This window comes from Colobus angolensis, unplaced genomic scaffold (genome assembly GCF_000951035.1).
Source record: "Colobus angolensis palliatus isolate OR3802 unplaced genomic scaffold, Cang.pa_1.0 Scaffold68, whole genome shotgun sequence".
Lineage (NCBI taxonomy): Eukaryota > Metazoa > Chordata > Mammalia > Primates > Cercopithecidae > Colobus > Colobus angolensis.
In genome coordinates this window covers 8,039,103-8,053,188 of record NW_012120487.1, presented here as the reverse complement: position 1 = coordinate 8,053,188, position 14,086 = coordinate 8,039,103, and the positions used below count along the sequence as shown (strand labels likewise).

The window sequence follows — 14,086 nt, the reverse complement described above, 5'->3', positions numbered from 1 at the left end:
TGTTTGTCGTTTCTTGCTTGGGGGACCAAAATGTGGAGTCAAAGCTGGGCTCGGGTGCAGGCTGTGCCATTCCCCAACTCAGCTGCCCTCACTGAATCCATGAGCCCATGGTCACGGGCTGGAAGAACATGCAGAAACTGATAGGTTTATTTCTATCACTGTCAGAGTGTGATGGGAGTAAGTGTTGAAAGGGTCCCTCTCTGCAGGGTGGCAAGCAGACCAGTGAGAAGGCCCCCATTGCAGTCCAAGTGAGAGATGATGGTGGCTCTGTTAGGGTGGAGGCCTGGCTTTGTCACTTGGTTGTGACCAATTAATTTTAGCAAGTTAATCCTGTTGAGACTATTGTCCTCATCTACAAACTGGTGGACCCACTAGCTGTCCACTAAAATGCATTCGTCCATTCTTTGGACACATAGCTAGACTACCTTTCCCAGCCTTCCTTACAGCCAGTTGTGTCCTTGTGTTAAGAGTTTTCCAGTGGAATGTAAACAGAAGTCATAAAAACCTGTATGAGGTCTCCTGGCTCTCCCCTTCCCTTCACTCAGTGCAAATGACAACCAGGCCATAGGTGGTTGGAGAGTCTTATGTCAGAAGGAACCTGGATTCCTGAGTCACTGCAGGAGAAGCACTTGTGGCCAGAAATTCAAGACCAAGCTGAGCAACATAGTGAGACCCTGTCTAAAAATCAGCTAAGTATAGTGGCAAGTATCTGTAGGCCCAGCTACTCTGGAGGCTGAGGCAGGAGGATTGCTTCAGCCCAGAAACGAGGCTGAAGTGAGCTATGATCATGCTACTGCACTCCAGCTGGGGTGACACAGAGCAAGACCCTGTCTCAATCAATCAATCAATCAATAAGGCATTATCTGGTTGGCTGAGCTTATGCTCTAGACTGGACAATCTGTATGTTGCTGTTCCCAGTTCCAAATCTGAATCTTAGCAGCAGCTGCCTTACAAGCCTCAAGCCATGAAACTGGCATCAAGACCTATGAGAAGCAAGAGGGCCACCTGAGGGGCCTTGGCTTGGTTTACCAACCTCCTCACAGGAGGGTGTCAACAATCTGTTCACTACCTGACCTCATGGAAGCTGAAAGTAGAAGAGAACTCACATGCGTATCCTTGGAACTTCTAGTTACCCCACTGGCAGACCTGAAGTCTGATCCCCCTGGGGGAGGGGTGAGAAAGGTGTTTGTGGGAGGGGGTCAGTGGTGTGCTGGATATGGCTTGTACCAGCTTACAAGGGCCATGATACATATCTCCTTCCACTTCCATGGACATTGGCAACCTGAAATCACCCACAGGGGGAGCATTTACACCACAGAAATTAGCAGCACTACGAATCAGGACTTGTTCTATCAATCAGTGTTCTCCAGAGAAACAGAACCAATAGGAGATACACACACACAGGCACACATCCCTTAACAACGAGGATAAGTTCTAAGAAATCCATCATTAGGTGATTTCATTATTGTGTGAATATCACACAGTGTAGTTACACAAACCTAAATGGTACAGCCTACTACACACCTAGCTATATGGGAGAGTTTATTGCTCCTAGGCTACAGACCTGTACAACATGGTACAGTACTGAATACTATAAGCAATTATAACACAATGGCGGCCGGGCGCGGTGGCTCAAGCCTGTAATCCCAGCACTTTGGGAGGCTGAGACGGGCGGATCACGAGGTCAGGAGATCGAGACCATACTGGCTAACACAGTGAAACCCCGTCTCTACTAAAAAAAAACCACAAAATACTAGCCGGGCGAGGTGGCGGGCGCCTGTAGTCCCAGCTACTCGGGAGGCTGAGGCAGGAGAATGGCTAAACCCGGGAGGTGGAGCTTGCAGTGAGCTGAGATCCGGCCACTGCACTCCAGCCTGGGCGACAGAGCGAGACTCCATCTCAAAAAAATAAATAAATAAATAAAAATAAAATAACACAATGGTAAGTACTTGTATATCTAAACATAGAAAAGGTACAGTAAAAATATGGCATTATAATCTTATGGGTCCACCATTGTATATGCAGTCTGTCATTGACCAAAATGTTATATATCACATGACTATAGAAAGGCAGACACATGCACAGACAGAGAAACAGACTTATAAAGTATTGGTTCATGTGATTATGGAGGCTAGGAAGTCCCAAGATCTACAGTAGGCAAGCTAGATACCCAGGAAAGCCAATGATGTAGTTCCAGTTTGAGTCCAAAGGGCTGAGAACTAGGAGAGCCAATGGTGTAAGTTCCAGTCCAAAAGCTGGTAGGCTTAAGACCCAAGAAGAGCCCACTTTTCAGTTCAGGTCTGAAGGCAGGAAAAGCCTGATGTCCCAGCTTAAGCACTCAGGCAGGAGGAGTTTCCTCTCATTCAGTCCTTTTGTTCTGCTGGTGTCTTCAGTTGATTGGATGAGGCCTACCTGCTTTAGGAAGGGCAGCCTGCTTTGCTCAGTCTGATTCAATGTTAATCTCATCCAGAAACACCCTCACAGATACACCTGAAGTAATATTTGGTCACATGTCTGGGCACCCCATAGCCCTGTGAAATTGGCACATAGAATTAACGATCATAGGAGGGCTTTCTTTTGTTTTGAGAGACAGACATTTACCAACACACCACTTAACAGAGACCTCCCCTATTGAGCCCTCCAAATCCAAGCTTAGCAGGAAAGGTGGCTCCTGCACCCTGGCTCTGGCCTCAGTACATTCGCCTCTCAGGCTTCTGAACCTTAGGCATCTCTGGGATCATCCCCCGCTCCCTTGTTAATCATTCTCATTACTGGTGAACCCCCCATTCCCTGGCTAATGCTGCAGTAGGTCCAGGAAGAGGGAGTAGATCAGCTGAACCTGGGAACAGGTGTAAACTGCTTCTGAGAAGGAGGAGCTCCAAGGGTCAAGTTGGAGAAGGTGAAACTGCCTTCAGGGCCAAAAGACTATGGCAGGGCCCGAGTGGGACCTGGGCTTGCTCAGGCCCAGGGCAGGCATCGAGCAGCCGACAGCGATGAGGATGGCAGGACCTGAACTTTGAACAAAGGGAGCTTCCCAGAGCTGGCCTGGCTGGTGTGCTGAGGGATGTTGTGAAATCAAGGTAAAAAGCCAAAGACAGTACGGTACAGCGTTCACAATGGTCAGAACCATCACTCTTACATATTGATAAGAACCTAACACAGCAAATGAAGTCCCATTCTATTAATGTTTACTAAAGCAACCACGCCATGCAACCTATGTAAACTTGTTCCTCCTGTGGGCCTCAGTTTCTCCTTGTAAAGTGAGCAGCTATGCCAGTCGTGCTTCACCTTGCCAGGACATTGCAGATGACCAGCTGCCCATGCCTACTAGCTGTTCTTTAGAACCTGGTTGCAGCAGGACTGCCTATGTGTGACACCCACTCATTGTTACATTACCTGTGGTCCATGTTGCAAGGTGGTGCTGAAGGCATAGTAAGAACCTGGATGTTAAGTCTGGTGGCATGGCTTGTAAAAGGCTATTTTTGGTCTGCTCAGGGCTTCCCACAACCTGGCAGCATCTCACACTGGAGTGGGAGAGATCACTACCCTCCTGAGCAACCAGGGAGGTGCTAGAACCTGCTGTTACTTTTTTAAGTTGTATGTGCTAGAGGGTTCAACCCAGTCACCTGCAGGACCATTTCAAGAGATGGAACTAGAATCTGGTGGTTATTAAATATTTATTCATTTAATTTTTGGCTGTGGAGCTTTTTTCCCCAAACAGAACCTTTTAGGGAAAGTCCAGTATATAACAAACATGGAGATACTTTGAGTCAAGCTGGGTGGGGCCAGGAGTCCAGCCCTTGTGGCCACGCCCTCGTGCCCTCCTTCCCCAGGGATTGCTGGAGGCCCCAGCAGAGCCCAGTTAACAACCTGCAGAACTCCATGTCCTCTTATGGCCCTGCCCAGGCAGGAGGGCAAGGGTCACAACAAGCCAGATTTCAGCTCAACATCCAAAGGACTCTTTTACAATCATAGCTGCCCTGCACTGGGAAGGGCTGTCTTGGGGGTGTGCAAGGAGAGCCTGGACAGACAGATGGAGTTACTGTCGCAGAGCAGAGCAGAGCAGTGGTCACCAAATGAGGTTCCCAAGCCCAGGGTGTAACAGGATGATCCATCGGGATGCCTGAAAAAATGTTAGTGTTTGTCTTGGTTTGGGTTTCCCTAGAAGCCAACCCTAAGACAAAGATTTGAGTGCAAGCAGTTTATTTGGGAGGTGTAGTAACACCAGCAGGGGAGTAGGGAAGGGATGACAGCCAATAATGGGTTCATTCTCAAGCAGGTTACCAGTGGTGGCCACTACAGTGTAACTGCACTCGGAAAACTGGAAAACAATGTAAAACATGCGTTTCAAAGGTACATCCCACAAGGGGTGAGGGAGCTGGTATTTATAACCAACTTCCCTTAGTGAGGGTAGCTCCAGAGGGGTGTGGAGTCCCTGGCACTTCTAGCCCTCCATAGGCAGCACAGCTGGCTCTGGCAGCCAGAGAGCCTTTTGCTCCATTATAGATGAATGTCCCTCCCCAGCACACATTATTTTTGTAACACACATGAACTCATTCTTATCTCATGGCAAAATATTTAAAAGAATTGCCTAATTTAAAGTTGTGGCCAGGGGCCAGATGCAGTGGCTCACACCTGTAATCCCAGCATTTTGGGAGGCCGAGGCTGGTAGATCACTTGAGGCCAGGAGTTCGAGACCAGTCAAAAACCCCATCTCTACTAAAAATACAAACATAATCGGTCATGGTGGCTCATGCCTGTAGTCCCAGCTGCTTGCGGGGTTGAGGCATGAGAATCGCTAGAACCCGGGAGGCAGAGATTGCAGTGAGCTGAGATCCCACCGCTACACTCAAGCCTGAGCTACAGAGCAAGACTTTGTCTCAAAAAACAAACCTTGTGGCCAGGCTTGTTGACTCACGCCTATAATCCCAGCACTTTAGGAGCCAAGGTGGGAAAACAGCTTGAGCCCAGGAATTCCACACCAAGCTAGGCAACATAGCAAGATGCTATCTCTAAAACAACAAAAACATTAGCCAGGTGTGGTGGTGCAGCCTATAGTCCCAGCTACTTGAGAGGCTTAGAGATGTGAGCATCGCTTGAGCTCCTCGACCAGGAGGTCGAGGCTATAGTTAGCCATGATGACGCCACTGTACCCCAGCCTGGGCTGGACACAGCAAGACCTGTCTCAATAAATAAATAAATAAAGTTGTTACACAGGTTTCTCTTATAAAAAGGCAAGCGTCACAAATTTACTGACCTTTTTTGTTGTTTTTTTTGTTTGTTTGTTTTTTTGACACAGAGTCTTGCTATATGTTGCCCAGGCTGGAGTGTAGTGGCTTGATCTCTGCTCACTGCAACCTCCACTTCCCAGGTTTAAGCAATTCTCCTACTTCAGCCTCCCGAGTAGCTGGGATTACAAGTGTCTGCCACTACGCCTAATATTTTTTTTGTATTTTTAGTAGAGACGGAATTTCACCATATTGGCCAGGCTGGTCTGACCTCAGGTAATCTGCCCGCCTTGGCCGCCCAAAGTGCTGGGATTACAGGCATGAGCCGCTGCACCCGGCCTTGCTGACCTTCTCTACAGTGACAGTGACTGTCTGTAATATAATAGCTGATAGAGATACTTGAACAAATGTACTTGTTTTGTAAGGTAAACAGTCTCTTTTTAAAAGTTTTATTGCATATATTTTAACTTGTTTAATTGCTTTTTATTTTTATTTGCAATTTATTCTACAGAAACGTTGCAATGGTAGTACAGCAGTCCCTCTCACTCACCTTCCCCTGACGTTAACATCTTTTTTTTTTTGAGATGGAGTCTCGCTCTGTTGCCCAGGCTGGAGTGCAATGGCCCGATCTCAGCCCACTGTAACCTCTGCCTCCCGGGTTCAAGCAATTCTCCTGTCTCAGCCTCCTGGGTAGCTGGGACTATAGGCGCCCACCACCATGCTCTGCTAACATTTTTGTATTTTTAGTAGAGGCAGGATTTTGCATGTTGGCCAGGCTGACCTCAAACTCCTGACCTCAGGTGATTTGCCCACCGTGGCCTCCCAAAGTGCTGGGATTACAGGCGTGAGCCACTGCACCCAGCCTGATGTTAACATCTTCTACATGAACTAAGATAGTTGTACCATCTTACATTTCCACCAGCAGTATACAAGAGTTCCACATCCTCACCAACACTTGGTATGGTCAGTCTTTTCAATTTTAGCCATCCTAATAGGTGGGTAGTAGTATCTCATTATGGTTTTAATTTGCATTTCCTTAATGCCTAATGACATTGAGTTTATTTTCATGTACTTATTTGCCATCCATATATCTTCTTGGTAAAGTGTCTGTTACATCTTTTATACATTTTTTATTTTGCTGTTTCTTATTATTGAGATATATATGAACTCACATATATTCTGGATATAAGTCCTTTATTACAGTGGTCCCCAGCCTTTTTAGCACTAGGAGCTGGTTTCATGGAAGACAGTTTTTCCACAGACCAGGGTAGGGAGGGGTGGCGGGGGAGGATGGTTTCAGGATGAACCTGTTCCACCTCAGATCATCAGGCATTAGTTATATTCTCATAAGGAGCGTGCAACCTAGATCCCTCACATGTGCAGTTCACAATAGGGTTCGGCTCCTGTGAGAATCTAATGCCGCCACTGATCTGACGGGAGGCGGAGCTCACCCACTGCTCACCTCCTACTGTGTGGCCTGGTTCCTGATAATCCCGGGGAAAGAGGGCACAGGGGCTGGCCCCGAGGGCTGGACTCCCGGCCTCACCCAGCTTGATTCAAAGTGGCTACGTGTTTGTTATATATTGGACTTTCCCTAAAAGCTTTTGTTTGGAAAAAAAAGAAGAAAGAGCTCCTCAGCCCCCAAAAATAAATGAATAAATGTTTCATAACCACCAAATTCCAGTTCAGTTTCTAGACGTGGTCCTGTGGGTGATTGGGTTGAACATTCCAGCACATAAATCTTAAAAAAGCAACATCAGGTTCTAGCACCTCTCTGGTTGCTTACGAGGGCAGCAGTTTTTCCCACTCTTAACCTCTAGGCTGTATGCCTTCAGCACCCTCTTGCAACATGGACCACAAGTAACATAACAATAAGTGGGCATCAAACGTAGGCAGTCGTGTGGCAACCAGGTTCTGAGGATCAGCTACTGGCGTGGGCAGCTGGTCATCTGCAATACCTTGGCAAGGTGAATAAAGACGGCTTTACTTCTTCAAAAACATTTGTTTTGACACTGGTGAATAACTGCTTTTTGTAAGACATTCGCGCACTGAAGAAAGTGTTTCAAGTATTTTTTATCATGTGAGCTTTGTGGATGAAGCTGTGGTATGCCAGTCTCCTCTAGGGACAACCTGCTCCCCCGTTCTCTATGACATAAAACAGTGAGGGAAGGGTACCCACAAGGGCTGACTCAGGGGTGAAGCCAATGTTCCCCATGGCTGGACATTGCCTGAGGTCAGCAGTTTCCTCATCAGTGAGGCCCTGCTAAGCTTCCAGAGGCATCCTGGGATGGCAATGGGGTGTTCCTGGAGAGTCCTAGAATTGCCGGGTAATACATGCTACACTCTCCCACCACTTTCTGAACTTTAATAAACAAGGAGCCAAGCACTCTGGCTTTAGAATAGAAAGGGTCACACGAGTGTCAACCACGTCCTATCCCTTCAGTCCATCTGCTCTCTGGCCCCCATGTTCATGTCACTGACTGAGTTGAGTTCTCAGGATAATTGATCTCCTGCAACAAAAGATACCTGTCCCCAGCTGTCCTGGAAGACACTGTGACCTTCAGGTATGCAGCTCTGGCAAAGGTGATCCCCATACATCTCTCCCTTCTCCCAGGCCCATGTGTCCTTTCTCTGACACCCCACTCCCACACCCATGCCTCACCCCCAGATTTGTCTTCAGGCCTTTGGGCTCTCCAGTCACTGTGGGCGGTCCTTCACATGTGGCTTTAAGAAGTAGGATCTGAATTGTAATCCACAGTTGGAGGGCACTTCCCCTTAGTAAATGGTGTGATCCTTTCCCTTTAAAAAGACAGAAAAAATTAAAAATGGAAGTGATCCCTTGGAAGGGAGTGGGCTCCTCATCCCTGGAGGGACACCCATAGGGGATGAACAGGGACCTGTTGGTTCTGCTTCACAGGAGGTCCTACATTCGTGAGAGGCCAAAATTGATGACCTCTAGACCTTTCCAACAAAACAGCCTGATTCTAAGGATAGGATTCCAGCGATTCATACCCAGTTCAGCTCATTAAAGCACCCAAGTTGGCTTGTAAGAACTTCAGGCACAAAATCATAGTGCCTGGAAGATTATCTGACCCAACCCTGAGAGGAAGAAAAAGGACCAGAGAGAGGAGGGAACTTACCTGAGGTCACCTGAAGGCCAGCATCAGGGCTGGAATGTAAGCCCTGACCTCAGTCCCACTTTCCCTCCACTGCTCCAATTCTTTCCCATGAGTGGAAACCCGGAGGACTCAACCTCCCATCCCATGAGCCCTTTGGAAGATGGCACCTCCATAAGAACCCCTTGCTGTGTGTGTCAAACAGCATCCGCCAGCCCTTACATTACACACTTGATATATCTGTTTGTTGTCTGTCCTCCCCAACAAGATGTGAACTCCATGAATGCAGGACTTGGACTTCTTCATTGGTATTTCCCCTATGCCTAGATCATTACCCGTGCTTAACAAATATTTGTCAAAGGAGGGAGGACTCACCAGGGGAAGAAAGGTCTTTCCCACCATCCAGTGGGTCTCCACGCCTCCTGTCTCTCCATTCCTCACCATGTTCATGGCCCCTGGCCCGGCCCCATGCCTCATTTCTCATCTCTACCATTGAGGCAGCCTCCTTGTCCCTATCCCCGCAACAGTCCATAATGCCATAAGTATGTTTATTAAACACAAGAATTACTTCCCATTAAAATCCTTCTGGATATCTGGGAAAAAAATTTGCAAAACACATATCTGATAAAGGTCTTATGCTTAGAATATCTAAAGAACTCAAAGCTGAATATAAGAAACCAAGCAGCCCATTTGTTTAAAATGTGCAAAAGATTTGAAAACACTTTACCAAAAGAAGACATCAGAGGACACATATGAAAAGATCCTCAACATCTTGTCACTGAAGAAATGCAAATTCAAACCATAATGAAATATACTATTAGAATGGCTTAAATTAGAAAAGAAAAAACCCTGACAATACCAAGTGCTGACAAGGATGCAGAACCCTTAGACCCCTCATACATTGCTGGTGGGAGTGCAAAATGGAGCAGCCATTTCAAGATAGTTCAGCAGCTTCTTGCAAAGTCACACACACACCCACCAAATGACCTAGAAATCCTACTCCTAGAGATTTACCAGAGAAAAATAAAAACGTATGTCTACGTGAAGACCTGTATGTAACTGTAGCAGCTTTATTAAAAATTCCCCAAACTGTAAACAATCCAAATGTCCCTCAACTTAGGAATGGATAAACAAACTGTGTCACAACCATACAGTGCAATCCAACTCAGCATTAAAAAGGAACAAACTATGGATACACACAACAACAGCATGGCTGAATCTCAAGAGCACTGTGTAACATGAAAGAAAAAGATACAAAATTCTACATACAGATGATTCCATTTATATGACATTCTGGAAAAGGCAAAACTCCAGGGATGGTAGATTTGCCAGGGATGGCAGTAGGAGGAGTAGACTGACTACAGATAGCATAAGGGGGATAGGAATATTCTACATCTTGCCTGAGGTGATATGTATGACAACTACATGCATTTGTCAAAACTCATAGAATTAGGCTGGGTATGGTGGCTCATGCCTGTAGTCCCAGCACTCTGGGAGGCTGAGGTGGGTGGATTGCTTGAGCTCAGGTGTTCAAGAACAGCCTGGGCAGAATGGCAAAAACACGTCTCTACAAAAAATTTAAAAATTACCTGGGTGCAGTGGTGCACACCTGTAGTCCCAGTACTTGGGAGGCTGAGGTGGGAGGATTGCTTGAGCCCAGAAGGTCGAGGCTGCCATAAGTCATGTTCATGCCACTGTGCTCTAGCTTAGGTGACAGAGTGTTGACACTATCTCAAAAAACAAGAAAAAACCTCCTAGAATTGTATACCTAAAGAGAATGAATTTTACTGCATGTGAGTTATACTATAATAAGTTCAACTTTAGGCTGGGCACGGTGGCTCACGCCTGTAATCCTAGCACTTTGGGAGGCCAAGGCAGGTGGATCACCTGAGGTCAAAAGTTTGAGACCAGCCTGGCCAACATAGTGAAACCCGTCTCTATTACAAACACAAAAGTTAGCCGGGCGTGGTGGGAGGTGCCTGTAATCCCAGCTACTCGGGAGGCTGAGGCAAAAGAATCACTTGAACCCAGGAGGAAGAGGTTGGAGTGAGCCGAGATCATGAGATCCAGCCTGAGCAACAGAGCAAAATAAAACTCTGTGTCAAAAATAAATAAATAAATAAATAAATAAATAAATTCAACTTTAAAAAAATTATGTGGCTTTTCACATACAAGATAAAGTCCAAGCAGCTTAGCTATGCATTCCAGCCCTCTAAGGACTGACCAAATCACCTCTCCTGCCTTATTATCCACTATTCCCCTCTACACACACCACACATCATTCAAAATGCACCATTTAGTATTGCCCAGATATGTCCTGAACTTTTTGCTTCCTTTCCTTCACTCATGCTATTCCCTCTGTCCTAAATATTTTTCTTCTCCCTGGAAGAAGAAAACCCTTGAAGAAACAACACAGTTTGGAGCCAGATGGACCAGAGACCCAATCCTATTTTGTGACTGTACTAGACAGAGAGCAAAAATGGCCCAGGCCTCCATAGCTCCTTGTATTGGTGGCCTTTCCAATGCGTTGCAGCCTCTCCCATCAAGAGGTGGAGTCTACTCCCTATGCACCCCCACCCTGCTTGAATCTGGGCTGGCCATGAACTTGCTTTGGCCAACAGAATGTGGTAGGAATAATGGTGTGGCTGGGCTGCAAAAGGCCTTGCACACTTCCTCTCTCAAACCCCAGCCTCCTTCATAGAGGCAAGCCTGGGCTACACTGCTGAAGGCTGGAGTCTGTGTGGAAGAGAATCTAGTTGTTCCATCCAAGATCATCCCAGACCAGCCAGCCCCCAGCCAACCCATAGACTCATGAACAATAACAAATGGCTATTGTTTTAAGCCACTGAGTTTCTGGGTGGTTTGTTATGTAGCAATAGCTAACTGCTACAGTCAGTAACTCGCTGTGGCCCTGGGAAAGTTACTCAGCTTCCTCATCTATATAATAAAGGCAGTTATTACATACCTCACAGGGCTTTGTGATGCTCATGAGAGATGATTTTTTTTTAATTGAGATGGAGTCTCATTCTGTTGTCTAGGCTGGAGTACAGTGGCGAGATGTCAGCTCAAGCGATTCAACTTCCACTGCTGGATTCAAGTGATTCTCCTGCCTCAGCCTCCTGAGTAGTTGAGACTACAGGCACCCGCCACTGCACCCGGCTAATTTTTGTATTTTTAGTAAAGACGTGCTTTCACCATGTTGTCCAGGCTGGTCTCAAACTCCTCAGGTGATCGGCCTGCCTCAGCCTCCCAAAGTGCTGGGATTACATGCATGAACCACTGCTCCCGGATGAGAGATGTTTATACAGAGCTGAGTACAGTGCCTGGCACACAGTCAACCTTTGATTAACGGTTGTTACCCCTTTCCAAGCCCAACTCTTATCCAGCTTTTCAGAACCAGATCAAATGCCACTTCTTCCAAGCAGCCCTCCCTGCTTGGACAGCTCCAAATTCAATGTAGTATTTGCCTCCTCTGAACTCCCATAGTATTTCTTCTTTCCCACTCCAATATAGTCTATCTTCAACTATAAGCAATTTGGAAAAAACAGCCATAGCCTTAAACATAGGTATCCAGTATAAATGTATACTCAATGCCAGAAAAAGATGAAATGATCTGCATAGATTAGGGACAGAAAGTCTGTTCTGCCTCCCAGGCCTCTGCTCCTTCCAACCATTACACACAGACCCCTTCAAGGGTGATCCCAGCAGACTTCCTTGCACGTTCTTCATGCTCAGTAAATGTATCCTGAATGGAATCAGCCAAATTGGGGGTGGCATTTTCCCCCTTGGGGGCAATGAAAACATGCAGGAGGGTTTTGGGGTCTTCCCAAAGACTGGGGACCACTACTTCCCAACCAGTGGGCAGGCACCTGGAATGCTAACCGTCCCGCCACTAGGCAGGAGAATCTGGCACCATGAAGAAGAGGCACCTCACTCCCCCCCACATGCCAGCAGTGCCCTGCTGTGTGGTGCTGGGCTATGGGGAAAGAGTTGGATGGCAAGTCTTCCACATAGACCCTGGCCTGTGAGACAGGCTTCATTGTGCCCATTCTACAGCTAAGAAAAGAGAGTTGTGCTTAGTAGCCCAGGGTCACACAGCTAAGAGATGCCAAAGTGGAGACTTTAACCTGCATCTTCTCCCGATGTTCACCAACTCGTTGGAGCCTCAAACGGGCCATGTCAGGGTGAAAAGTCCATGCTGATCTGAAGGCCATCAAGCAGATAACACAGAGCGGAGTCCAGGCTACCTATGGGGACATGGGCTATGAATGCTGACGTCATTTAGGGAACAAAATATTCAACAGGAAGGTCACATGACTTGTCGATAGCACATGGCTTGTAAACAACAGAACCGCAGTCCCCTACCTCAATATAGGACACATTTTTGGGGGGTCTATTGCAATATTTTATAACCCCCTAAAGGTTTCCTACCTAGGCAACTGTTAATTCAGATATGAGAAGGCAAAGGCGAGTCCCATCCCAACATTACATCTTCCAAGTGGCGTTTTCCAAAGATTTCCTGCCACGTCAACTGCACTTTGAAGAACACTTACCGGCTGCTTGATTTGCGGGTATTCGTCAGCAAAGACACCAGACTCCTCCATCAAGACTCGGCTGATCCCACCCCACCTGATCCACCTGGCTTTGTTCTTCCATATCCCCTGCGAGAGCCCACCCTCCCGCTGCTCAGCCATTCCTGATCAGGCCAGGCTCGTTTACCCCTCACACCCAGACTGGCTGCCTGGAATATCCTCCAACTCTCCAGGCCACCTTTCAGGTTGGACATGCCCACATGCTCATGGCACCTGGCTGAGCCCTCCTTCATGTACCTGATGCTAAATCAATCCTTCCCTTCTGCCCCGTTTGCCTGAGACCTTCTGTGTTCTGACCCCTAGCAAATATCCACTAAAGTCAATTAAATCATCAACCCTTTTTCTCCCCCACCCCCTACCCCATCCAAGGCCAACGTTTCTCCCTGTGCTCAGGGGATCACCCCTCCAGCCCAAGCAAAGAGCATGTTCCACCACCTCACAAGGAATCTCCCGCTCCTTCCCTGCCCATCAGCCCAGAAATATGCTCAAGTTTCTACCCCATCCACCTCTACCAGAAATAGAGAGCGGAATAAGGAGAGAGAGGGGGACAGAGGGAAGGCAGGAGGGAAGGCAGGCAGGCAGGAAGGAAGGAAGGAAGGAAAGTGGGGGAGGGAGGGGGGAAGGGAGAGAGGGAAGGAAGGAGAAATGAAAAAGTAGGGCCTTCTCTCCCAACTGCCTTCTCTTGGAGCGAAGCCCAGTTTCCCCTGGTGCCACACAGTCTCAATGGCAAACAACTGACTTCCGTGTCCCAGAGTAAACGTGCAGAGGGGGTTGAGGGGAGAAGGAGGGGACTCCATATGCTGAACTTCCTCAGTCCCTCTTTCCTACCCAAACTTCCAAATCTCTCACCAAAACAGCATGCACAAAGGGTAAAAGGAAAGTGATCAAATAAGGTCAGGTGGAGTAAGGGCAGGAAGATGGGTCATGGTGAAGGCCAACTATGCCTCAGCTTCCCTGGGTTGAAAGAGCCTTCCCTTCTGCTCTCATCTTCCAGAAAGCTTCGGGGGAAAGAGTGGGCAAAGTGTTCTGGACAGAGAGAGAGAAGTCCTGGGCTCCATCTGCCCTCATCTCTAGGGAGGTGGGTGAGTGCCCCCCCACCATGAAGCTGGAGCCACTCTGGACCAGACTGCAGTCTGGTTCTCTTCTGCAG

At 47.5% G+C, this 14,086-nt stretch overlaps 1 protein-coding gene across 2 annotated transcripts in view; it reads right to left on the bottom strand.

The window, feature by feature from the left end:
• Positions 1-7,566: 7,566 nt before the first annotated feature.
• LOC105500714 (chromosome unknown open reading frame, human C1orf177) overlaps positions 7,567-14,086 on the bottom strand; it is a 32,379-nt gene continuing 25,859 nt past the window's right edge. Inside the window, exons 10-11 of one of the 2 annotated variants that reach the window (XM_011926356.1) lie at positions 8,126-8,212; positions 7,567-8,027 (exon numbers count right to left, since the gene is read on the bottom strand). In XM_011926356.1, coding sequence (XP_011781746.1) covers positions 8,152-8,212 — 61 coding nt within the window. In that variant the 3' untranslated portion in view covers positions 7,567-8,027; positions 8,126-8,151. The remainder of the gene's footprint in view (positions 8,028-8,125; positions 8,213-14,086) is intronic. The other variant, XM_011926355.1, reaches the window with a different exon arrangement.